At 45.7% G+C, this 27,380-nt stretch overlaps 1 protein-coding gene across 13 annotated transcripts in view; it reads left to right on the top strand.

Moving 5' to 3' along the window:
* The window catches only part of PDE1C (phosphodiesterase 1C), a 436,629-nt gene that overhangs the window by 336,577 nt on the left and 72,672 nt on the right, over positions 1 to 27,380 (top strand). For all 13 annotated transcript variants that reach the window (XM_066354394.1, XM_066354395.1, XM_066354396.1 and 10 more), the window contains 5 exons: positions 11,531 to 11,644; positions 13,300 to 13,482; positions 14,693 to 14,759; positions 20,579 to 20,695; positions 22,401 to 22,541. In XM_066354394.1, coding sequence (XP_066210491.1) covers positions 11,531 to 11,644; positions 13,300 to 13,482; positions 14,693 to 14,759; positions 20,579 to 20,695; positions 22,401 to 22,541 — 622 coding nt within the window. The remainder of the gene's footprint in view (positions 1 to 11,530; positions 11,645 to 13,299; positions 13,483 to 14,692; positions 14,760 to 20,578; positions 20,696 to 22,400; positions 22,542 to 27,380) is intronic.

Below are 27,380 nucleotides of genomic sequence, written 5' to 3' on the forward strand. Positions count from 1 at the left end.
CCGTCGTCCACGATGAGGACTAATTGACTTGGGGGCGGTGGAGTGCTTTCTCCTTATTGATCCACCAGTATTGGGCAGGATTACTGCTAATTCCTTTGTAAGTCAACTCTCCTTGTAAATCCTGACGGAAAATAGCTAACCGGGGATGACTTTTCTTCCTAAATAGTTACGGGAATTGGGTCCTGTCTTAGTTGTTACCTTGTTTAGCTACCTGAGCTGTAACAAGCTTGTGTTTCTAACCAGAGCAGGGGAAGGGGGTCGCTATTCTAATAGAAGGAACAATGAATGGAGTCCCAGTCCCCACCCACAAAGAGAGGGAGGGAATGCTAGTGGGTGAGACGGTGACACTTGAATGAATAAAGATTATTTCAACTCGTCTTTTTCTACTAATATATAGCCCCCCCCCAAAAGGAAGAGCTTTTGATTTTGACACATTCAGTTGTTAGAATGTGCTAGCGCAGACAGACAATAAATCATAATGCACTACAGGTCCAGATCTCTACCCTCTCTACCCCCTGCCCCCCTAAAAAGAACTATTTCCAAAATGATTGGTGGTAGGAAGGAAATTGAATGGTAATTATGTTGAAAACAAACCTCAACTGTGAATAAGATGCACATTGTTTTCCTACTCGGTAGGAAAGGACCACACAGTGCAGCACAATGACGTGACAGGCTGTCACCACCCCCTTCCTTGCCCGCCCCGCCAGCCTCAGACCTCGCTCTGTGTCTCCTTCCTTACAGACCCTTCCCGGCCAGCCTGCCGGGGTGAAGTCACCTTCACGGTGACGCACACTTCTGGAAAGGGACCGTGACTGTGCAGGAGGGAAAGTGTCTCAGCCCTCAGAGATCCCAGAGGGTCATGGCCAGTCGAGGTGGACTTGGGCACCCTTTAGTAAAGGCTCTGGGTTCTTCTTCCCTCATCTTGTTAGTGTGGTGGCCACTGGCTGGCATCTCAGTCTCTTCCGTTGGTCCTGAGAGCCCCCAGCATGAAACGACCTTGAGTCTTTCTCTGGTTCTCACCAAGCTCCCAATGTCGTCGGCTGTGTGCCCTGCTGGCTCCTCTCCGGAACCTTCAGGCACGGTTAATAGCTTACCTGCGAACATTTTTTCCTTCCTCCCTACTTGCTCGAGCACGTTAGCTAGTTTTTCCCAATGCAGGTATCTCGCAAAACTATGGAACGACCAGGATATGGACATTAATATAACCCACCTGTCGTCTTCAGATTTCCCCAGTTTCATTGTGCTCGCATGCGTGCCTGTGTTTCGTTCTGGGCAGCTTTATTACGGATGTCGGTTTACGCAACTGTTACCACAGTCAAGGTGCAGAATGCTGTCCTTCTCGTGGGCTTCCTTTTCCACACCTGTCTTCACCCCACTCTCCTCTTCCTCTGACCCTTGACAACCACTGATCTGTTCTTTACGTCATCTCAGAAACGTGGCACAAATGGAACACGATAGCATGTACTCTTTCGGGATTGGTTTTATTCACTCGGGAGAATTCCCTTGAAAACGATCTCATTTGTATCCTAAGGTGTGTGTGTGTGTGTGTGTGTGTGTGGGGGGGTGATCTCACAATCAGGATGATCATGTCTCTCCATTTAATAGGATTATACAGTTAACAAGCTGCTTTCATAGACAATATTCATTTGATGCCCTCACCGGAGTAGAAACACAAGGCTTGAAAGAAAAAACAAGCGTGAATGACGTGGTTCCACTCTCCAGCTGCAGCAGAGATCGGCTGGCCCTTCCTCCAGGGCACACAACTGGACTCCCATCTTCCAGCTTCACGCTTACAAGGGTGGCCACGTGGCTGGATTCTGGACAATGGGAAGTGACCAGAGACGATGCCTTCCCATGCCAGCCTGGTTCATAAACACCTCCCACACGTGTCCCTCCACATTCTGTTCCCTTCTCTGGCCATCTCGGGAACCTTAGAGGAACCATAAGGTGGGACACACAACCCTGATGAAACTCTCTGGGATCTCTTGACCTTTCGAGTTGTGGGTCACCAGAGGCGTGGGGGCAGCCACTGGGCATCTGGAAGTGGCGAAGGGCGGGGCACAATAGAAGCCTGTAGAATTTGCTTCCCTGTCATGTCCAGCCCAGGTCTGTCCGAGACCCAGGATGCGCACGGCACTGCCCTCACATGTTCAGGGCGAGTCACCTGAGGGGTTTCCCGGTTCTCTTGGAGTTTTGTTGTTTTGTTCTATAATCCTTCCGGAGTTCATCATTAGGAAGGGAGGTGTGCTAGTTCAGCATCTCATCAGCCATTCTTTGCAGGTTTGTGTCCGTGAATTAATTTTATCTCTGTTATTTATTTATTTATTTATTTTAAAAAGTGGAGGAAAAAGGTAATCTTGGATTTATCTTGCTATAACATACGACGTTTCTAGTATGGTAGAATTCCCGTGGTTTTGTTGGGTGAGTGAGTGTTAGCATCTGGATCGTTCTACCCACACAAGGTAATTCCAGTTAGATAAGGGACTGAATTCAGGAAATAAAATTGAGGGAGCTCTAAGATGTAGAGAGTCATGTCTGTGCGTGGTTCCAACCTCCCGAAATCTTCCTGCGAGCTTTCTTCTCCTTTCTGCTCATCTTCCTTTTCTCATTACCACCATTCAAAGATGTTTTTAGTTCTCATTTCTTTGGTCCATTGAAATGGATGTTTTTGAAGTGATGTGTTTATCAGCAGGGAAAAGTGATGGTGATTTCTTTCCACATGAATAGCTGCAAATGAAAAGTGGCTTCTGGAACTTACCTTTTTGGCAGCCTGGCAGGATTCCAGCTGCTCCCCCCTGCACAGCCCCCCCCCCCCCCAGCGTGCGTGTGGTGGATTCTGAATGATGCTCTGACGTTGCTCTGCGTTTTTGTTTCCATTGTTTTCATTCCTTTGTCCTGAAGAACGATGGCCAATAAAACGTGTTCTTCTCTAAGCGTTTTTTCCCCCCGATAAGCTCTCCCCCTCACACCCACAAACAGGCGCCACGAAACCTTGACTGTGTAGGGCAGGAGTCGGGAACCTTTTTGGCTGAGGGAGCCATGAACGCCACATATTTTAAAATGTAATTCTGAGAGAGCCATACAACGACCTGTGTACACTATGCGTTATCCAATAAAAATTTGGTTTGGTCCCAGAGGACAGCTGTGATTGGCTCCATCCACCTGCAACCATGAACATGAGCGGTAGGAGATGAATGGATTGTAATACATGAGACTGTTATATATATATATATATATATATATATATATATATATATATATATATATATATATATTTTTTTTTTTCCATTTTTCCGAAGCTGGAAACAGGGAGGCAGTTAGACTCCGCATGTGCCCGACCGGGATCCACCCGGCATACCCACCAGGGGGCGATGCTCTGCCCCTCTGGGGCGTCGCTCTGTTGCATCCAGAGCCATTCTAGCGCCTGAGGCAGAGGCCACAGAGCCATCCCCAGCGCCCGGGCCATCTTTGCTCCAATGGAGCCTCGGCTGCAGGAGGGGAAGAGAGAGACAGAGAGGAAGGAGAGGGGGTGGAGTGGAGAAGCAGATAGGCGCTTCTCCTGTGTGCCCTGGCCAGGAATTGAACCCGGGACTCCTGCACACCAGGCCGATGCTCTACCGCTGAGCCAACCGGCCAGGGCCGAGAATATTTTATATTTTTAACGTTATTATTATTTTTATTAAATATTTGTCTGCGAGCCAGATGCAGCTATCAAAAGAGCCACATTCTGGCTCGCGAGCCATAGGTTCCCGATCCCCTGGGGAAGGGGCTGGCTTCTGCCTTCTTCCGCAGCTTGGTCTCCTTCCATACCCCTGAGTGGCAGCCTGCCGTGGAGCTTCCGGGAGGGACCGCCGCCCTTAGGCTGTTTTCTCGGTCCAGAGCCCCCCATTTCTGCATCTCATCTTGCTTGCCTGGCGGATGCCTGGCGGATGCCTGGCTGGCCTCCAGACAGCTCTGACGCCACGTCCTCTGAGGGGGGCTTGTTGCTTGGAGATTCCCCTCCTCTCTGCTGTCTCCGCCCCCTGCAGCACCTCTGCCGTCCTGCTTGCTGTACTGCGTGGAGGGCGTGAGGTAGCTGTCCGCCTATCCTAACTGCGGGAAGACACTGCGTTTCCCCGCTTTGTAGGTCTAGAGCAGGGGTCCCCAAACTTTTTAGGTCTAGAGCAGGGGTCTTCCAAACAGGAGGCCAGTTCACTGTCCCTCAGACCAGTAGAGGGCCGCCATATACCGTGCTCCTCTCACTGACCACCAATGAAAGAGATGCCCCTTTCAGAAGTGCGGCAGGGGCCGGATAAATGGCCTCAGGGGGCTGCATGTGGCCTGCGGGCCGTAGTTTGGGGACACCTGGTCTAGAGCCTATCGTGGCGCCCACATGCAGAAACCCCAGTGCATGTTGAATGAGTGTTTCAAGTGCAGCCATCTTAATCCATTATAGAAACAAACACCTCACTAGAAGAATACGTAGTTGGCATTACGGATGATATTCAAGCCGAAGCCTGAAAGTCACTTTGGGCATTTCACGGCGGGGGCGGGTGGTGGGCAGGTGTTGTGGAGCTGTTTTAATTTACTTTCCGTGGCATTTAGGTAAGTGGCAGGGGATGGGGCTGACGTGGAGGAGGCAGGTGTGTGAAGAGGACGCAGCAGCGCCTTTGGCCAACAAACCCCCCGTACGGAAGGGACCTAAACGGTGATTGTTTCATTCCGATGAATTTTTAGGACTCATTATTCACTGGGGCACGGAAGGGAAGTACTGTGAGAGATCCCGTTCCCTTTCACATTCTTTCAAACTGAACAACGCCCGTCTGAGACAGTGGCCGCCGTTGGCTCACCCATTCTCAGAGGGCATAACCTCGGGCCGAACGGACAGATAGATGGAGGAGAGAGTGCTTCATGGCTTTTTATTCCAGTTTACGTTTTCTTGTGCTTGTCTGGTGATTTCATTCTAGTGATGTCTAAAGCTCAACAAATACATGTTTTCAAGTCATAGTATTGCAGGGTTTGGGGGGCCTCACTTGGGTAGGAATAGTGCCTCGGCCACGGCAGGGCTTTCTAAGTTACAAAGTTGAGGCAAAACGTTGCTTCTTAATAAAGCCCACCCCCTGGGTCCTGGATATTATTTTTGTGTGTGTGTGTGTGTGGGGGGAATATGAAGGCTTTCTTCTAGTCTGACAGCCTTTCAGATTTCAAACTACAACGTTCAGGCCTTTCCTCACTGAATTCCTTCCTCTCTTCTAACGCTTTTCTGCACCCCACAGCCTGGCATGGTGCCGAGGGGAGGCAGGGTCCGGGGCTTGTTCTAGACGTAGGGCACAGAGAACTGAACGTTTCAGCCTACGCCCTGGAGCGGAGAGGCGTGTGTGGAGCAAAGCGGGTCCGTGGAGAAACGAGACTCGTGTGAAGGTGCAGGGGCTCGTCCACAACGAAACAGCACACGAGCTGCACAGAAAGGCGCCTTGCCAACGCTGGGAAGCAGGAGCCACTCCTAAAATGGTGCGGCACTTCTACCCTGGAGCCGATACTTGGCAGCCGTGGTGACAGAAATGGATGGAGTGCTGGAAACTAGGAACGTTCACTCAGAAGAGAAACTTGATAGTTGTCTGTTTTCTCGTTCCCTCCCTCTCTTTCTCACTGTCTCCCTTCCTTGAGGCGCGCAGACTAAAAATCATTCTGAGTAGTATTAAAAAAAAAAAAACACAAACAAAACAAAACTAGATGCATGGATTAGAGCAGGGGTCCCCAAACTTTTTACACTGGGGGCCAGTTTACTGTCCCTCAGACCGTTGGAGGGCCAGACTATAAAAAAAATTATGAACAAATCCCTATGCACACTGCACATACTTTATTTTAAAGTAAAAAAAAAAAAAAAAAAAAAACAGGAACAAATAAAATATTTAAAATAAAGAACAAGTAAATTTAAATCAACAAACTGACCAGTATTTTAATGGGAACTATGCTCCTCTCACTGACCACCAATGAAAGAGGTGCCCCTTCCGGAAGTGCAGTGGGGGCTGGATAAATGGCCTCAGGGGGCCACATGTGGCCCGCGGGCCATAGTTTGGGGATCCCTGGATTAGAGCTTGCCACAGGAGCTGTCCTGGGCATGGACACTGGCCTTTAGGTAAAATGAGTTCACCTGGAAAAACATCCAGGCTTGCGCTGCCCCGTGTTAGCGCATCTTCTCCAAGTTGAACAGAATACCTTTCAATTAGAGGCATTGAAAGATCTTGGCTACTTTTAGACAACATTTCTTATGACGGACTCAGAACTGGGGAAAACCTGCATTCTCTAACAGAACACAGGGAGGGCACCTCCTCGTTCTCAAAAACTTTTAGGGAAGTTTTGCAGTCTTAGTTGGTGTCCAGTGGTAAAAGAACTACCTTGCACCTGCCTTGCCCAGAAAGTGGTCATTTCCCCCAGAGGTAGGTGGTGGGTAGGGCAGGGCAGGGCAGGGCAGGGCAGGGTGTGGCGAGAAGGGTAAAAGGTCTGTGGGAAAGGACAAGCTAAGAGGCTTCTCGAGCATCGCCCGCCCAAATGCCGTCCTGCAGTTGAACAATATTTGAAAACAGGGACATCTGGAACTTCCGAGGGTTTGTGTGGCAGATGCGAGAGTAGCAAGCCGGCAGCTGTGGGAGCAGGGACATCCGCAGCTGGTACGTGATGGGTGTCAGTCCAAACAGGGGCTGGCTGTGTCGGAAGCTGGTTACCGTTTCCTTTTTTTTTTTTTTTTAAGTTCATATAGTCTTGACATTGCTATGTTGTTGTTTTTTTAAATGTATTCTTTCTCAATATGTTTACTTTTTATTACTCTATGATTCTAGCTTTCACTTTTGTGCCGCAAACCTGTTTTCTTGAATTTCATTGAACAAAGGCAGACAGAGGCTCCCTCAAATTTGTTTCCTTGAGTGAATTTTCTTTTCGAAAGTGAGTCTTTTCCCCGCATTATAAGCGTTGTACTCTCTGCTTCCTCATTGCTAAATCTTTCAACAATTTTTTTTTCCTGATTAGTCGTCGTCGGATAAGGCGACGTGCATGTCGGCTGGGGGTCGTCCAGGGTGCCCTGCACTGTCCGCTGGGATGCTGGTGGACCCTTCCACTCATCTCCTCAGCTAGAAGGATGGGCATAGCCTGGAATTTCTGGTGCCAAGTGTGCACCCAGAGGTGCCTTATTCTGTGTCATTTCTTCCCTGGGTTTGTTGAAGCTGCTGGCGAAGTGTTTGCTCTGGGTCAGACCCACACTCTGAATATACACACGGGACTGTGCTTGCATGTCTAGCTCTATTGGTGACCGCATCGGGGGAAGGCCCACAGCGCTGATTTTCTGGTTATTGTGGCACAAAGTATTGGACTTTCTGGGGGGAGAGGATCTTCAGGGCTGCTGATCTGACGTGCTGAGCGGAGTTTGGGGTGATGCTTTCCCTGGGGGCACCTTGCTTGCTCTGGCCTGGGGTCCTGGCAGCCAGATTACAAGAGCCGTGAGGGCTCTTCCTGACTTGATGTCCCCTCCACCGTGCTTTCCCAGGAGTGGGAACTGTTAACAATGGCAGATGCTAAGTGATACTCCATATAGTTCTTAATAATTTTTTTTTTTTGTATTTTTCTGAAGCTAGAAACTGGGAGAGACAGTCAGACAGACCCCCGCATGCGCCCGACCGGGATCCACCCGGCACGCCCACCAGGGGGCGATGCTCTGCCCACCAGGGGGCAATGCTCTGCCCCTCCGGGGCATCGCTCTGCCGCGACCAGAGCCACTCTAGCGCCTGGGGCAGAGGTCAAGGAGCCATCCCCAGCGCCCGGGCCATCCTTGCTCCAATGGAGCCTCGGCTGCGGGAGGGGAAGAGAGAGACAGAGAGGAAGGAGAGGGGGAGGGGTGGAGAAGCAGATGGGCGCTTCTCCTATGTGCCCTGGCCAGGAATTGAACCCAGGACTTCCACACGCCAGGCTGACGCTCTACCACTGAGCTAACCGGCCAGGGCAGTTCTTAATAATTTTAATTATAGTCAGACCGATTGTGGTGAGTTTTAAGTAGCGTTCTTTTGGCCTATCGAATAGAGTCAAGAGTCCGGATTTGAAGTGACTCTTTCGGAAATGAATGGCCCAGTACTGTGGTGCTGACCCTCTCATTCCTGTGAGTGTGTCCCTGCGGACTCCTGGGCATGCCCAGGTGCTCAGCATGTGGCAGGTGTGTTAGCCTGGGGTCGTGCCCTGGCCCTGCAAGCGGACTCCACGGGCCTTTGGTGCCACGGGGCTTCCTTTTGTCTGTCCACTCCATGCAGGGGGGAGAAATCTAAGTTCTGAAGCACTTTGGTGAAGTACAGTGAAGCGAGACTTTGGAGGAGGACGCTTTGGTGTCTGCTGTCGCAAATATGTGGCATTTACAAACAATAAGTACTTTTTAATGGTTTTAACTCATCCTCATAATAAAAAAAACACCTTGTCTTAGGAAAAGAAGTGTCAATCATTTCCACGCTCGCTTGTCCTTGTAGAATATTATTCATCTGCCTCTTCTTTTTAATCTTTTTTAAACTACATGTCTGTGTTGTGCCTGAAAGTTTTTCTGTTCTGAAAAGCACTTTCATAATGAAATTTTAGATGTGTTCACGCCTGAGAATATATCTGTTGGTTTCACATATACATATATCTGTGAAATGCAGATAACAGATATCTTGAATTATACCATATTATTTTCAAAAATTGCTCTTGTGGTTAAATTGCTTTCTGATATTTGGCAGGGATAGACGTCTATGGCCAGCTTGAAATTTTCGTTACTTTGTAAGCAAATGCATTTTATTTTGTCAAAGATTTTCACGTTCTTTATTCCTTGAAATAAAAAAAAAAAATTACAATGACCTACATTAGATGTTTTCATTTATTTTTTTTTTCCCCTTGGTTTTATTTGATCCCTTTTCATCTGCTTATAAAGGTTCTTCTTCAGTCTAGGAGGACACGCTCGATTACAGCTCCTTGGGTGTGTTTATTTCTTACGGGAGCCGCTTCACAAGTAGATGGGGCCGCCTGGTTCTTCTGTCAGCCTGCTGGTTTCCCTCGTCGTTTTTGATGTTTTGTCCTTCTTTTAGGCTTTGAGAATGGAGATGGGCCTTGTTAGAGATTCACAGCAATTCCTGGTGGGAACTTTAAGCCCCAGATGAAGGGAGAAATAAAAATGTTTAAACTCTCCCCTATTTTACTTTGTCAGTTGCCAGTCCGAACCACCCGGAGGGTCGGTGGGCCCCTGGAGGTGAGAGTGAGAATGAGAGGCAGACTCAGCCAGGAATGTGTTTGCTGAAGAGCTTCCATTCCTTTTTTGGAACAGCTCTCAGACGCTCCCCTGCTTTGGCAAAGCGGGCTGTCTCCGGTGTGTGAGTGACTGGACCCGTCTGTGCCAACTCCCTGTCCCTCGCTGCCCCTGAAACCCAGAGTGCTTCTTAATGCTGCTAATGGAAGCCACGGGGCCCACCTCACCCCACCCCCCGGGGGGGCAGGGGCCTCTGCCGATGTGCTTTGTATAAATTCCCTTTGCACGTTTGAGATTCACAAGTCAGGTGGTGACTCAAACCGAATTTCCTCTGTATTTTATTTACTGATACATGATTCAAATTCCCTGGAAATTTCTTTTGTAATGGCTGACCTTCTTGTGTACTTTATAAGGTTGATCTAGAGTTTTTCTTTCTTTTTTTTTTATTTTTTTTTATTGCTGATTATTTTCAAATGGATCTGGAAGAGAATACCTTACATATTGCCAAGAAGTCAAACTGTTCTGTTTTGTGAGTGCAAGTTAGGAAGGTAGATCAGATCAGCCTTGGCAAATGGAGACTTGATAAAAATCTTTTTTTTTTTTTTTAATTTACTGAGAGGATGGGAGGCGGAGACAGACTCCCACATGCGCCCCGACTGGGATCCACCCAGCAAGCCCACTAGGGGGCAATGCTCTGCCCATCTGGGGCCCTTGCTCTGTTGCAACCAGAGCCATTTTTTTTTAGCGCCTGAGGTGGAGACCATGGAGCCATCCTCAGCACCCAGGGCCAACTTGCTTGAACCACTAGAGCCATGGCTGCATGAAGGGAAGAGAGAGAAAGAGAGGGACAGAGAGAGAGAGAAAGGAGGCAGGGGTAAAGAAGCAGATGGTCACTTCTGTCTGCCCTGACTGGGAATCAAACCCAGGACTTCCACATGCTAGGCCAATGCTCTACTCCTGAGCCAGCTGGCCAGGGCTGAGAGTAAATCTTAAATGTTCTCACCACATGCAAAAATTGGCAATTAGGTGAGGTGATGGATGTGTTATCTAACCATATTGTGATAATCATTTCCCAATATTTACATGTCTTAAATCATCACATTGGACACCTTAGACTTCTACAATGTGCTATGTCAACCATATCTCAGTAAAGGTGGAAAATAAACAATGCCGGGTCACACGGTTGACATGACTACATCAATATCAATTTGCTTTAACATTTAGAGCAGCCTAGGAAATTGGGTGGTTGGATCTCCATTTTATAGCTGACACTCATAGAAATGAAATAACTTGCCTGATACTACACAGCCAATACATTGGGAAGTGTCCTCAAAATTTCTGCTCTTATTTATTTATTTATTGCTGTCTGATTGTCTGGAGTGTCCTCATGTCTCCGAATCTCTGTGGTATTTGGTGTTCCCCGTTACTGAAGGTTGATCACCTGCTGGCGTTCATGGCTCTGTGTACCAAGTCCTCTTCTGAGGAGAGTGTGTGTGCTGTATCAGATCTCTTATACTCTCTGGGACTGTTGACTAACAGTAGAGACTAACGGTAGAGAGGGTCTTCTCCTCAGCACCTTGGTTTGTCATCCAGGCTCATATATATATATATATATATATATATATATATATATATATATATATATATATATATATTTTTTTTTTTTTTTTAACTAGGGTATTTTATTTATCTGCCCCTAGGCTCTCTCATATATATACATTTTAACTAGGGTATTTTATTTATCTGCCCCTAGAGCAATTCTTCCTTTCCAGTGAAAAGGTTTGCCTTCATGCGTACCTTTGGAGCTCTCTAAGATTACTCGGGTGGTTTAGATCTGCTCACCTGCCTTGGAACACCTGTGGTCCAGGGGGCTGCTCCTCTCCATGGTCACTGTGAACCAAGTACTGTCAACAGAGCAGAATCTCAACTTGATGATGTTGTGGCTGGTCCTGCTGCCCTGCATCCCGTTAGGCCAATCAGAGAAGCGGCAAAACCGCTGATCATGTAGGGAACTCTTGAGAAAGATAAAAGGTAGCTAGAAAGTGTTGGGGGTGACCAGTGCCCGGCAGATGAGAACATTTTTGTTCTTGCTTCATAAAAAACATGTGCCTTTATTTTATAACTTGCTTCTTGAGAAATACTGGTCAGCTTCATCATTAGATTTATATTTTCCTTTTTGATATATCGGAATAAAGAAAAATATTTAATGGCTGTAAAATGTGTCGCTATAATTGTAGGATTATTCTTTGTTTCCTCTATTCTAATTGAATTATGTCTTTTTTTTTTTTTCCTCCCTAGGTTACGGTCTTTGGTCAAACAGTTAGAGAGAGGGGAGGCTTCCGTGGTAGATCTTAAGAAGAATTTGGAATATGCAGCCACTGTGCTTGAATCTGTATACATTGATGAAACCAGGTAAGCTAAACATGACAAGAAGTCATGAAGTGAGACCATGTTAAAGGGGAAAAGGTCATTGTAAAAATTCCAGTAAGATTTTTAAACAATCAAATGTAGGACTCGACTATGATTATTGCAGATTGTTAGGCTCCGTCTAAATATTATAGTCCTGCTTTAATTGACAGGATCTGTCTGTTAGTGGAGGGTCTGGAGGTGATGAAGAAGTATTTGTTCTCTTAAGCAACAGTATTTCTCCTCCAGTTTTAACTATATGTTACTGTTTTTCTTAGCAGACTCTTTGCACTTGGATTATCCAAAGCATTAAAGTACTTCCAGGTACTAAATACATTTGAAAATAACAATATTGCTTTTCTTTAGAAAAATGTTGAAATGATGAATATGAAAGGCTTTTTATTCTTTTTAAAATTCTTTTTCCTTTTTAAATCCAGAGGGCTCCTTTGTCAGTATTTGTGCTATCTTACATTTCTGCCATTTTCCAACCTGGGAGGATTTCCCAGTAATCTAAGAATTGTGGGGTTTAGTTTTTGGTAACATGCTTGGTTTCTAATTTAAGGAAATTGGACATCATAGTTTCTTCCCCAAATGTTACACTTTCTCCCCTTCACCTAACTGTTGTGTCTAAAGGGGGAAAAATAACCTTTCGTTGATACTTGGTTTTACTCTTTTTTTTTTTTTTGGTAGGGCTTAATCTAAGTATAAAATACAGTTTTAAGTTTTATTGTGATTTAGTACCATTTGTGCTCTGTTCTAGTGGTCTGACCTACAAACGGGGTTGAAAAATCAGCTGAGCACACCTGACAGATGACTTAAATCTCTTTGTGCTCAAATAAAGAACTGTTGAATTTTGGAAATTTTGCTTAACTTTAGACACTTAGATTTCTGTGATGTCCTATCAAACCAGAGAGAAAATCAGTTGACATTGTTTGGGTTGATGTGATTTGGATAATACTTTGTAATTTCTTTTTCTTTTTCTTTTTTTAAAAATTACTGTTATTGAGATATAATTGGCATATGACATTGTGTAAAGTTCAAGGAGTACAACGTGTTGACTTGATACATTTAAATGTTGCAATTGATGACCCCAGAGCATTAGCTAACACCACTATCACATCACATAATTATATTTTTGTGGTGGGAACAATTAAGATCTGGTCGCTTAGCAACTTTAAAGTTCTTAATACAGGATTGTTGTCTATAGCAAAGTCTTTAAATGTTAATTAAAAAAACAACAACAATACCACATGGTCCATCTGTGAAATAAACCTCCCTGTGGATGCATTTTTAAAAGGAAGCTTTAGATTCCATTCAAATTCCACAAACTTAGGGATAACAATACTATATGCCCCAGAGTACAATGGGTCTGAGACCCAGAGGGCTTGAGACGGACTGCATTTGGCTTTCTCTGACTCCGTTCCTTTGTCCAGTCTGGTAAACAGAGTCGTCCTGAATCATAAGTTGTAGACAAGACAGTCTTGGAAGACAAATGGTGAGCTTTCACAAGCCTCACCGAAAAGGTGCTGTATTTTATTGTGGCCAATTTAACTTGGTTTCTTTGCACCGGTGGGGTGGCGTGAAGGAGCAGCTGGTTCTGAATGGAGAGCTCCAACTTCAGGGTTCACCTCCGTGTTCCTGGTTGTGTTTCTCCTATTCAGGCGCCTGCTGGACACGGAGGATGAGCTCAGCGACATTCAGTCCGATGCCGTGCCCTCTGAGGTCCGGGACTGGCTGGCCTCCACCTTCACGCGGCAGATGGGGTTGATGCTCCGGAGGGGCGAGGAGAAGCCGCGGTTCAAGAGCATCGTGCACGCGGTGCAGGCCGGGATATTCGTGGAGAGGTGAGGACCGGCGCCCTTCCACACGCCGAGCAGCAACCCGGGTCTCTGAAACCTGGAAGCTTCATTTCCTTTGATATCGTTTTGGTATCTTTATGAATACTGAAAATTCTGGGTGGAAACCGTCCTGAATGAGAGATGGCAAAAGCATAGATAGCTATTTGAATCTCTGCAGCAATCATGAGAACAAGCTTTCTGCCCTTGCTCCAATTCTTTTAGTTATCTAGAGAAGATTTAGTTTGAGCTCAGTCTCTCATTTTTTTTTTTTAAAGGAGACATCATCTGATCCATCATCTCTGACATACCTAGATGATATCTACCTTTGAAACAGTTCAGGGAGAGCTTGTTGACCCAGAGAGGGCAGTTCATTGAAAGGGTTTGAGTGCCTCATGGAAGTTTCCAGTTTTGTTAACCATTTTGTTCTTTGAAATTGAACCACCCCCTCCCCTTCGCTTTAGAGTCCAGAAATTGATTTATTCTTCCTATAGTCCTTATTACACAAATGGATTTACTTTTTCTGTAATTCTTATTGTACAGTTGCAGCTTTCAGAAATGCCACAGTTCACCTGGGACATTTTCCTGCTTGTTTTCGGCAGTGCTAAAAAAAACAACAGCAGCTCTTCTAAAAGGGTTGCCCGCAGGGTTCTCTGTCCAGGTTAAAGTTTGCATTGCATGCTCTCTGTGATGAACTATCATCCACTTCTGGCAGAAGAGGGGACCCGTTTTAATAATTTAATTTTCAATCTGAGCCACATAGATTAATTTTTTGTTTTGTTGTTTTTCCAGTAGTTCATGTGTTTGGGATTGCATTAATTTCTTTCGAATTTTACACTTAGGCAACTTGAGTGACTAGGAAGGTTATAAAAAAAATTTAGGTTCCGCCTGACCTGTGGTGGCGCAGTGGATAAAGCGTCGACCTGGAATGCTGAGGTCGCCGGTTCAAAACCCTGGGCTTGCCTGGTCAAGGCACATATGGGAGTTGATGCTTTCAGCTCCTCCCCCTGTTCTCTCTCTTTCTCTCTCTCTCTCTCCCTTCTCTCTCTCTTCTCTCTCTAATAAAAATGAATAAATAAAATCTAAAAAAACATTAGGTTCCTTGGGTGGTCAGATGACATGACTTGTCATTATTTGTAAATACTTGGTATAAGTCTGCGGCCTGCTAATTCTTCTTCATAAGATATAATACTGCATTTTCTCCCTCTCTGACTGCCAGAATGTATAGACGGACATCGAACATGGTTGGACTGAGCTACCCGCCAGCAGTTATAGAAGCATTAAAGGTAATACCAATAACAATGTCTTACAGTGTACATGGTACCCTTTAAAAAGTATAGTTACATTTTTCATTAAAAAGGAAGAGGCTTTTATTTATACAATAGTTCATTACAGATTTTCCATTCATTCCTGATATTTTACTTTTACTATTTTTTTTACTTATCTGTTTTAATGGTATCATTATCTTTTCTGCCTTCATCTTGATAATTTTTTTTTTATTAAATCAAACTCTGTGGATTTCCTTGAAGTTATTTAGTGATAAGGCAATATGGGGCTCAGGCTGACTTTGGCCAAAGAAGATCTAACTTGATCTGGTTATAGATATTCAACATAGGAGGATCCTTGGTCATAATCGTACCGTTATATGATTTACTTCCTCTAAGTCCATTTTATAGATGAATAAACTCAGACTCAGTGAGATTTTATTTATTTTTTTTTATTTTATTTTTTCCTTTTTCTGAAGCTGGAAACGGGGAGAGACAGTCAGACAGACTCCCGCATGCGCCCGACCAGGATCCACCCGGCACGCCCACCAGGGGCGACGCTCTGCCCACCAGGGGGCGATGCTCTGCCCATCCTGGGCGTCGCCATATTGCGACCAGAGCCACTCTAGCGCCTGAGGCAGAGGCCACAGAGCCATCCCCAGCGCCCGGGCCATCTTTGCTCCAATGGAGCCTTGGCTGCGGGAGGGGAAGAGAGAGACAGAGAGGAAAGCGCGGCAGAGGGGTGGAGAAGCAAATGGGCGCTTCTCCTGTGTGCCCTGGCCGGGAATCGAACCCGGGTCCTCTGCACGCTAGGCCGACGCTCTACCGCTGAGCCAACCGGCCAGGGCAGATTTTATTTTTTAAAGCCACGGTTAATAAGGACAGAACTAAAATTTGAAACCGGAGTTCCAGGCACCCAGTAAGCTCTCAGTAATATTTTATGGCATGAATGTACGATCCAGAGCCTTTGGCATCTCCATATACCCTACTGTTTTCCCAAGACTCTCACCCCCAAAAGTTCCACTTGAAGTCATGCAGCTGTTTGAGTTTAAATGGCCAGATCCTGCCAAACTACTCCCAGTCAGACAAGCTCTTGGAATTATATAGGCTATCTCTAAGAGTCCTCGAGCAGGTATATTCCTCTAGGTTTGTGTTGATTCCCATCCACTAGTCTGAGGGTCTCCCAGCTGTGTTGAAGCTGATTTGCTTCTGGATTTGAGGATGGGGCTGCACTGAGGCCCAGGATCACTGGGCTGGTTGACATTGCATGGTGTCTGCACACGAAGTTGCGTCCACTTACTCAGGGACGTCCCAGGATTCTGACCGTGGCTAAAGCTATTGTTGTCTTTCTCTGAAACTTGAACATTACTTCAATTATCTATTTATGGACTAAGGCAGTGGTCCCCAACCCCCGGGCCATGGACCGGTACTGGTCTGTGGGCCATTTGGTACCGGCCTGCAGAGAAAGAATAAATAACTTACATTATTTCCGTTTTATTTATATTTAAGTCTGAATGATGTTTTATTTTTAAAAAATGACCAAATTCCCTCTGTTACATCCATCTAAGACTCACTGTTGACCCTTGTCTTGGTCACGTGATACATTTATTCATCCCACCCTAAAAGCCGGTCCGGAATATGAAAATATTTTCTGACATCAAACTGGTCCGTGGCCCAAAATAGGTTGGGGACCACTGGACTAGGGGATGGGAGTGCTTCTTGATCAACTCAATGTCAAGAAAAAGTCTTTTAGTGCCATTTTGATTTTGCCTTTCAGAGTTCTTGTTTCTTGTCTCAGAGACATTCACTAGCTAGATTTGTGAGACACTGTTTGTTGAGATTCTCAGTTCCCCACTTTCTGTCTCTCTTTTTTTTTAATTTTATTGAATTTATTGAGGTGACATGGCTGAATGAAATTGTATAGGTTTCAAGTGCACAATTCTACGATACAGCATCTGCATACCCCATGTATGTTCACCACCTGAAGTTCGGTCTCCTTCCGGCACCATATAGACTGCTCACAAAAATGAGGGGATATTTCAAAATGAATATGAAGCGATTAAAAAAATGAAGCACTTGATTTTTTTTTATTAAACAAGAACATCAGAAAAGCAAACAACAAGTCAAAGAAAGTTGTTTGATTATGCAAATGAGATGCAAAACCAACTTGTATTTCATTGGTGAAAATGCACCGTATACAAAAGGCTGAAAGGACTGGAGTATCTGCACGTTCCCTGATCCCCTCATTTTTGTGAGCCGTGTATTTCATCCCCGTTAACCTTTTTATCTCCTCCGTGGCCACTTCCCTCTGGTAACCTCCATACTGTTGCCTTTGTCTTTGAGTTGTTTATTTGTCTTATTTGTTGCTTTATATCCTACATATGAGTGAAATCAAATGGTTCTTGACTTTTCCATCTGTCTTATCGCCCTTAGCATGATATTCTTAAAACCCATTTATGTTGTTGCAAATGGCAGTATTTCATCTTTTCTTGTGGCTGAGTAGTATTCCATTGTATATATACATGTACCACAGCTTTGTTACCCAGTCATCCATTGAAAGACACTTTGGTTGTTTCCATGTGCTAGCTAGCCTCCGCAGATGATGCTACAGTGAACACGGGGCATATGTATATCTTTATGAATAAATGTTTTCAGGTTATTTGGTAGATACCTGGAAGAGGGCTTGCTGGGTCAGATGGTAACTCTATTCTTAGCTTTTGTGAAGAAACCTCCATACTGTTTTCCATAGTGGCTGCACCAATATACATTCCCACCAGCAGCGTAGGAGGGTTCCTTTTTCTCCACAATCTCTCCAACACCTATTACATGTCTTGTTGATAATAGCCATTCAAATAGGTGAATTGCTACTAGGCCTTTTGGCTAAGATCCAGTGTAATGTCTGTCTTTATCAACTTAATGTCGCTTCTTAACTCATCTTAAGAATAAGAAGGATACTGGAGAAGGATCCAGCAAGGAGATGCGTGTTTTCTCTCACTCCTCTGCAGTCGCCACTTTAACGCTCAATATATCACTGTGATTTATTATTTACATCAGTGACATTTCCCATTTAATCAGTGAGATCACTTCATATAAGATTTGATGTTTCATAACACCCGCTATAAAGTTGCATTGATTTTCATAATTGAACCTGAAACATTCAGTGAAAAGTATTAGCAACATTAAAAGCGTCTTTTATTTTTAATCCCTCCCTTTATTGTGCACATAAATACAGGTGATTGCACAGGTACGACAAAGTTCACATTGGAGCCTCTTTTCTCTGCAGAATAATTGAAGAAAAGATGGAACCACCTGTGATGTGCATGAATTGTCATCTAGTGCTTCAGGGAATCTGCTTCTCAAACGCACACATGTCGTTTAGATGATTCAGGCAAAGATTAAGTGCTCACTCTCTGAATTGCTACCCTTGTCCACAAGTATCGCTGATACGTGGACAAGGCTATAAAATGGCTCTTTCTCCTGGTCTTGTCCACTGTTCACTGGGGAACTTGAAGGTCTTTTACGATGTAATATTCTTCTGCTTCCTTGGACTTGGGTTTTATTTGCAGTGGATTGGAGGTGACTTGGAGAGATCACACTGATAGAAACTTTTTCCTTTTTTTTTTTTTTTTTTTAATGTAGTGCCTGTTAGAAAAAGGTTATTTCTGCTTCACTGCCAGCAGTTCAGATGGGATCACTATTGTTTTCTTCCAGCACAGAAAATTTCCCCAAGGACTGAGGGGATACGGTTCAATAGAACAGCCAGCTGGCTACTCTCATGTTAACCTTTGTGATGAGTGTAAGAACATGGCATAGAACAACGTTTAAGTAAGAGAATAATGAACCGCTGCCAGTCTCTAAATTTGAAATGTGTGGCATTCTGAGTCTTTCTATTTTTTCCATTTAAAATAGATACTAGCTTCTGATTTGGGGCGTTTCGTTGCTACCCTTCTGAGGTGGGGTTGTTGGGAATGTGGAGGTATTCTGTTCTTTAGGAGGACCTGTTTGTGTGACTTCAGGAGTCACCCTGGATGGAGGCCAGGTTTGAAGTGGGAGGAAGTGAGCAGGTCCCGGCTTCCTGTATGTTAGAGTGACAGGAAGTTCGTGCAGTTTCTCCATGGGAATGGCCCTCGGGCCAAGGGCGGGAAGAGAGGGAGATTGTTTAAACCAGTTAAACGAGGTGCTTGTTAAATGCAGATTCTAGGCCCCACACCAGGATTTTGCTGAGTCCCCCACCCAAAATCAGCATTTTTCCTGAGCACCCCAGCTGGTTCCGAAGATTAAACTTGGAGAATCGTGGCTCAGGCCTTCTGACAGTGAAGGGCGGGAGAGGACATCCGTCTCGCTCTCTGTTTACTTGTCCTCCCTTTTCTCTAAATATTAATATTCAGGATAAATCTTGACTTCTTACTATGCTAATCTCTTTCTTTCTAGTAATAGCCTTTCTTTCTCTCTTTTTTTAATTTTCATTCTGGAGAATAAGACTAAAAATTATCAGATGTGACAAAGTGTTGTCCCACCTACTGAGTTGTCAGAGAACTTTCTTTAGGACTAATGGCCAGAGAATAGATGTCACAACAATACCAATTATAGTAATCAAGGTGAAGCTTCTGGTCTTGGGTTAATCTTAAATGGCCCCACAGTCTGTGGCCTGGGCCCTATTGGGGTATTTAGGGCATAAGGCCTGGCTCACAGCATATTTTCATGGAGTTTATAATGTCATCTACTGGCAATGATGTCACTAGGTGGTGTCACTGTAGTTACTACCTAGTTCTGCTACTGAATGGCATTAGATACATTATCTCTCTGAGGTTGCCATTTGTAAATCTGGGGAAAGGAACACCTATTTCTAGAATTGTGACAATTTATACATGTATATAAGTACCTTATCCTGTGCCTGGCACACACAAAATATATGTTCAATACTTGTCACTATTTCTTTAGTTATTATAATGGAGGAGAAATTATGGAAAACTGAGGTGAGTTTATCGTTGGTGTGAACTGAAGCCATTCAGTTTGAGACCCTTTTGGAGGAGTTTGGCTTTCCCTACACACGGTTCTGTTTTTCTGTGCCGGGGAATCCATGAGCTAGACCCCGGATGACCTTGGGATGATCTTGACGGTTGGGATGTATGGAGAGGGACAGGATTGGAATGATGGATGAAGCTGGGATACAGCCAGGCTGAAGGGGTAACTACTCAGCCGGTTCCTGACAGCCAAGGTCTCTTTCCAGGGCACCACCTGATACCTTGCCTGGGCTCAGTGTGGTCTCACATGGGTCCTTGTGGTCAGGCTCACAGCAGTACATTCTTTACGGAAAGTGACACTCTGTCACAATGAGAAACAATGATGTCACTTTCACTATTGTTTAAACACGTTTGTTTCTCAATAGCTGGTTGTAAGTCAAAGATTCATCAGATAGTGTTTACATATATTTTGGAGTAGCAATTGATAAATGAAAAAGGCTTTGAACTTCAAAAACAATATATGAGGTATGTGTTTGGTTTTGCTTAGTCTTACTATTTTCAGTAAAGTGACGTATAGATTTGAGGACCAGGTCCCCAGATCAGTGACTCTGGAAGCAGTGACATCTTTCTGACCCATGAAATGAAGGCTTTCTCCTTGGGTTCAGCTCAGCAGTTTGGGCAGAAGCGACACTATTTTGTGTTCTATGTCGTGTGTGTTTCTGCCAGATTGGAAAAAGTTTGCGGGTGGAAAGGGCATTAGAGTCTTGGGCTGTGTAATCCCGGGTCAGGGCTGCGGGCTGACTCCCCAGGGAGAGATCAGTAGTAGTGTAAGCAGCTGTGGGCTAATGTGTTCTTTCTCCCTGCTCGGTCCTGCAGGATGTGGACAAGTGGTCCTTTGATGTCTTTTCCCTCAATGAAGCCAGCGGGGACCATGCACTGAAATTCATTTTCTATGAATTACTCACGCGCTATGATCTGATCAGCCGTTTCAAGGTCAGTGCCTAATTAAAAACAAAACAAAACAAAACGAAACATTGATCTATCCTTGCATGACTCGGCAGCTAAGGGCAAGAGAATCGCTTTACTATAGACCCTAAACTGCTCTGGGTGACTTGGGAGGCTTCGTCCAGACCGTCGCTGCCATGAACTCCTCTATGACGGGAACTTTTCCTTAGTCCCCGGCCTGGGGGAGGGGAGGCAGGAGCCATGCATTTAGATCCCGCTCTTCCTAGAAGCATTACCCAGATCCTGAACAAGCAGAGCTCCCCGTGGCTCTGCCCACTGATCACGTTTCAGCCTGATTCATGTGCGATCTCCTACCATCAGCACGGAGACAGTGATGGAGTCAGCAATGGAGACAGTGATGGAGACAGTGATGGAGTCAGCAATGGAGTCAGCGACAGAGACAGTGATGGAGACAGTGATGGAGACAGTGATGGAGACAGCAATGGAGACAGTGATGGAGTCAGCGACAGAGACAGTGATGGAGACAGTGATGGAGTCAGCGATGGAGACAGCGATGGAGACAGAATGTGTGGCTGTCTCTGCAAACTCTTTCTCCCACCACTTGACTCTAGTGCAGCCAGACACTCTCACTTATCATCTGTGACAGATCGTCGGTATTGCCCAGCCATTCATGCTTCAGATGAGTTCTTCAGCTCCCAGTAAAGAGCATGAGTTGTTCTCAGTGTTGGAGGTCAGGCTGGGTGCTGCAGGTCGCCTGGTGGAGGTGTGTTTCTTACCTAGTCACGAATACTTCATGGCAGTGGTCCTTAAGTTCTTCTGCACCAGAAGCCTGTTGGAAAAGCCCGGCAAATGCCTGAGACACTTTCTCAGAGCAAAGCTCTGTGCACGCCCCGAACTTCACCTGGCTTTTCAGGGGTTCAGAGATCTCTCACCAACAGCCCCAAGCACCTGGGATTCTTGGAGCTTCATTATCAAAATGGAAGATTTAGGTCTGACATTGAAATGCCAACATTTAACATTTTAAAGTCGAAGACTGAAAGACTGTTCACCAGGAAGAGCATGTCATGGACTCCCACCAAGCATCGCAGAGTGTTTTCCTTATTTCTTCTTACTAACGTGATCTTTCGTCTCCTGGAGCACACACACCTTCCTTTCCCCCAGCCTTGAACTTGATAATGTACCCCAGACCAAGGCATTGGTCCAGAAAACTGGACACACATGATTGTTTTAAGGGTTCTCTTATTTTCTACAGACACTTTGTAATTGTCCTTCTCTGTCTGCGACACAGAAAAAGAATGTTATATGTATTCAAGACAGAAAAGCAATTAGGCTAATCGAAAATACTATTCCAAATTGCAAGACACCTACAATAAATTGTCTGGTAATAGACACAAGAGCACAGGTTGTTTCTGATCTCATATATGACAGACGATGGCAGGTTTTTGTGGGTCCTAAGTACATACGATCACTTTTCCTAAAGGACACATTTTTCTAGGAGGTGGCAGCCTGTGTTTTGCAATCATTTAACAACTTAGGATCTCATCGTACTTGATACTTTGTCACAAATAAATGAGATGCACTGCACAGCTCGTGCTCATTTGTTTCTCAAGGAATAAAAGACTGGATCCTTTGCTTGAGAAATACAGGCACACACACCCTTCTGCCCTTTGGGATACCCCTGAGGTGATCCTGTGAAAATGGCCAGCCCGTTAACCTTGCTCTTCTGTTTCAGATTCCCATCTCTGCTCTCGTCTCATTTGTGGAGGCCCTGGAAGTGGGGTACAGCAAGCATAAAAATCCTTACCACAATTTAATGCACGCTGCTGACGTCACACAGACGGTGCATTACCTCCTCTACAAGACAGGGGTCGCGGTGAGTGCGGGTGGGCGCTCTAGCATTACACAGACAGCTAGGTCTCTATGGTCGGTCTCTATGACCTTTCACTTTGAAATCTTCAGAATTGGCATCAGGATTGAGACAGTCCTTGGGTGTGGTTATTCACTATCCCCATGCTCTGTTCACATTCATTATCTTTGCAGCGGGGGGCATGTTGAACGAAGTGGCCTAATATCTCACTGAATTAAAAATGGGGTAGAGTGGAAGGAGGGTGGGCTTTGAAGCTAGATGTAGTTGGATAGAAGTCCCAGTTTAATTACTTATGAGATTCTGTGACCTATGATACATTGCTTGAGTCTCTGAGTCAGGATTTCCTCATTTCCAGAATGGTGAAAAATAGTCTATCTTATCGAAGTACTGGGACAGGAAGAAAGTATGAAAAGTGTGAAGTGCTCTGTCTGCCTCATAAAGAAAGCTCAACAGTTACGAGTTGTTGTTAACCCTTTGCAAGATTTCCCCTAAACCTCTCACCATCCTTCAGTTCTTTTTTTATTGTAAAGCTGTTTCTTTAAAAAAAAAAAAAATTTATTTATTTTAGAGAGGGGGGAGAGAGAGAGAGAGAGAAAGAGAGAAAAGGGGAGGAACAGGAAGCATCAACTCCCACATGTGCCTTGACCAGGCTAGTCCAGGGTTTCAAATCAGCGACCTCTGCGTTCCAGGTAGATGCTTTATCCACTGCCCCACCACAGGTCAGGCACAGAGCTGATTTCTTGAAAGTATTATTTAAATAACTATAGAAGCACCACGAAGGGAACCTGTTTAATGTGATAAAGGGTTTCTGCCAGAAACAGAGCGAATGTCATAGTTAGTGGTGGTTCCTAACCCAGTATGACCGGTGTCCTTATAAAAAGAGGAGGTGAGGACACAGACACGTGCGTGCACGGGGCAGACCACGTGGAGGTGGCCATCTGCGAGCTGGAAAGGCCGCTCTGTCCGCAGACCAGCCCTGCCCACACCTTGGCCTTGCACTTCCAGCCTCCGGAACTGTGAGAGAATAAAATGTCTGTGGGTTAAACCTCCTCATCGGTGGCATTTCGTCATGGCGGCACCAACAAAGACAGACAGTGAGTGGCAGAGCCAGGATTCGGTCCCAGGTCTGACTTCTAACGCCGTGCACTTAAATATTTCACCATGCTTCTCCAATGCCTGTGGCAAAGAAGCCCCTGGTATTCTTACACCGCAGTAACCTCCTGGGATATACTTCGGAGTATTGCGGTGAGGCTCAAAGCAGATGTGAACGTGTACTTTGGACTTATCCGTCCAACATATATTTAGTGAGTGCCTACTGTGTCGTGTGCTATGGAGATAGAACGGTGGATTATATACACAGCCTTTCTTTCTTTCTTTTTTTTTTTTTCTTTAGCCCTCAAGAAAAACTCCCAAGCATTTATGCTAATGCAAGTTATCATTAACGTAAATGTTATATCCCAGCAGCCAGTGATCGTGATGGTGTACTGCATGCTGTTCTTAAGTGAGCTTATTTGCCATTGAATTTTCATGATCAATTCAGGCTGGATTCAGAATAAGCCTTAAATATAGAAACTGCTTCCCACCCTCCCCCCTCGGAAATGCAATTCAAAACAAACTTCTTTTGCTGCAAGCTTATAGAAGCGGAGGGGAGCGGTCTGATGAATGGAGAGAGTGTATTGTAACTCGAACCTTTCATTACAAACCCGGAGGGGGGAAGTGCTTGAAATCACTTCTGTCTTATAAACTGTATAAGACACGTAGGGAATCAGAGCATCCCGTCGGCACGGTGATGCCTGGACCCCTGTGGCAACTCACCGTCGTCTGTGTGCGTTCCTCACGACTGCTTAACCCAGGTGCCTGGAAGATGCTGAGTCCTCTCAGATGTGTTCCGCTCACTTCTGAGGGACAATCCTTGAACAGAAGTGATTGAAGGGTTGTTGATTGCATCGGTGGGAATCACGCTCCAACCTCCTGTCTGCTTTGGATTTAGGTCAGACGAGTCCAAACTCTGAAGCTCTCCCCTTAGCCCCTTGTGTTGGTCTTTTCAGCCAAGGTGCCGTTCCTGTTCTTTCACTTTTTTTTTTTTAGGGAAGAAAAGCTGTGCATCTTGTTCTTTTGATCATAAATGACATCATCATGTAAGGAAAAACGCTCAGGACGTCTCTAAATGGTGTCCTTTTTAAAGAGTGCTGATTTTATTATGGTTTTCAAGCCGAATTTGGGCCCCACGACGTTTGGCTTCTTATGAATTGTTGCACTTGTTAATATGTTACATTAGATGGCAAAGGGGATTCCGCAGATACGGTGAAGGTTACTAATCAGAGAAGCTTAACTTAGGGAGAGTAGCCTGGATTCTCCAGGTGGGCCCATGTAGTCCTTAAAGGACAACAGGTGTGGCAGAAACAGTGTGAGAAGAATGCCACCATCCCTTGCTAGGTTCCAGAGGGAGACAGCCACGTGGAATGCATGAGAAGGAAGTGAATTTTGCTAATGCTTGCCTGCCCTCCTTCCCTCCCTCCCTCATTTCCTCCCTCCCTCCCTCCTTCCCTCTCTCCCTCCCTCCCCTCCTCCCTCCCTCCCTCCCTCCCTCCCTCCCTCCCTCCCTCCCTCCCTCCTTTCCTCCCTCCCTTCCTCCCTTCCTTCCTTCTCTCCCTCTACTACTCTTCTTCTTCTGCCAGATACCATCTCTCCTTTCTCTTATCCCTAAACAGCAGGACTGATTCTAGGCAGTCACAGGGTTTGTTGAAAGGCCGGGGTGTTACGGTGACATTTAAAGGCCATGGTTTTATTCTTCTGCGGAATGCTTGTTTATAATCATTTGTTGTTTTGGGTGCCTACTAGAAGAAGGTTACACCTAAGAGAGGATCTTAGTATATCTGGACAAGGGAGGGATATTTATTTACTGATATTTGTGATGTGAGAACTGTAATTATGTAGTTATTCAGACATCCTTGGGCTGGGCTGACGCTCTGGGCTTCAGATTTGTTTAGCTGGTACACTGTCTCCCATTCATAACCTTATTTTAAAGTGTTAAATTCACGTTGCAGGAGCTCGGAGAGGAGATGTATGGGGGTGGGGGTAGGGAGTGGGAGTCAGGGCAGACGAGTGAGGACGGGTGTAGGGAAGGAGATATGAAAAAAAATGTATGTATGGAAGATATCAAGAAAATGAGTGAGCCTGACCTGTGGTGGCGCAGTGGATAAAGCATCGACCTGGAAATGCTGAGGTCGCTGGTTCGAAACCCTAGGCTTGCCTGGTCAAGGCACGTGTGGGAGTTGATGCTTCCAGCTCTTCCCCCCTATCTCTCTCTCCTTTCTCTCTCTCTCTCTCTCCTCTCTAAAATGAATAAAAAATAAATAAATAAATAAATAAAAGAAAATGAGTGATACAAGGTTAACCCTATATCGTTTTATGCAAAGCTGAGTAGACACGCACACCAAGAGGAAACGTGGCTTAGAGAACAGGAGCAGGAACTCTGGAGTGACAGCGTGTGGCTCGTCAGACCACCAGCTGTGGGGCCTTGGGGAAGTCACCGCACCTCTCCAGCCTCAGCGACCTCACCTACACAAAGCTCACGGTGCCACCTGATGGGGTTGTGTGGACCGCATGGGTTTTTATGAGTAAATAGGCCTAACACAAAGTGAGACCCGAAGAGGGGCCCATGGCTGCTTTCAGGGTACGGTTAGCAGCTTCAGTTTTCTGAACCCCCCCCCCCAAATGACCTGCTCATCTTTTAAATCACATTAAATAAATATATATTTTTACTAATCCTTAATTCAGACCCCAAGCTGCTTTCTGAATTCTGCTGGTTTGGGTTCTCAGCTGTGTCTTGCATTAAACCTGCCCCTGAGGTTTCTATATAGTTTCATTGCTTTCAAGTGAAATAGGAACTGAGACACTCGTGAAGTAAACTCGAGTGTGGAATCTCTCTGAATGTTTATAATTGTTTTCCACTCTCTCCAAGTTGTCGTCCCTATTTTGACAGCAGTGTTTTAGTGACTGACTATAGCATTTGCACTTCGGTTCTATGGACACAACAACTCCATTTTTGTTCATATTTTATTGGCTTGGGTCATTTTTAATTGCATGATTATGATAACAGTGCAGTTGGCCCAAACCGGATTTGGGATGAACTGCACTGACACTTAGAAGCATCAGCTGCATTAGTAACAAAAGTGAGCAGAGGGGCCCTGGCCGGTTGGCTCAGCGGTAGAGCGTCGGCCTAGTGTGCGGAGGACCCGGGTTCGATTCCCGGCCAGGGCACACAGGAGAAGCGCCCATTTGCTTCTCCACCCCTCCGCCGCGCTTTCCTCTCTGTCTCTCTCTTCCCCTCCCGCAGCCAAGGCTCCTTTGGAGCAAAGATGGCCCGGGCGCTGGGGATGGCTCCTTGGCCTCTGCCCCAGGCGCTAGAGTGGCTCTGGTCGCAACATGGCGACGCCCCGGAGGGGCAGAGCATCGCCCCCTGGTGGGCAGAGCATCGCCCCTGGTGGGCAGAGCATCGCCCCTGGTGGGTGTGCCGGGTGGATCCCGGTCGGGCGCATGCGGGAGTCTGTCTGACTGTCTCTCCCTGTTTCCAGCTTCAGAAAAAAAAAATAAAAAAATAAAAATAAAAAAAGTGAGCAGAGGGTGCCTGAGGGGTCGCTCAGAGCCATGGACGGTCTGTCACGTGGACACTGGGCAGCATGGTGTACAGAGGGACGGGGAAGCTTCCGTGACTCCTGGGGTCTCTTAGACGGAAGTCAGTCGGGGCAGCTCCAAGCCCAGCGTGGCTCTCGGACTCGAGCACGCATCCGAGGTATCTGGGTGGCTTGTAGCCCTGGTGATGCTCACATGACTGGTCCCGGG

This window comes from Saccopteryx leptura, chromosome 12 (genome assembly GCF_036850995.1).
Source record: "Saccopteryx leptura isolate mSacLep1 chromosome 12, mSacLep1_pri_phased_curated, whole genome shotgun sequence".
Taxonomy (NCBI): domain Eukaryota; kingdom Metazoa; phylum Chordata; class Mammalia; order Chiroptera; family Emballonuridae; genus Saccopteryx; species Saccopteryx leptura.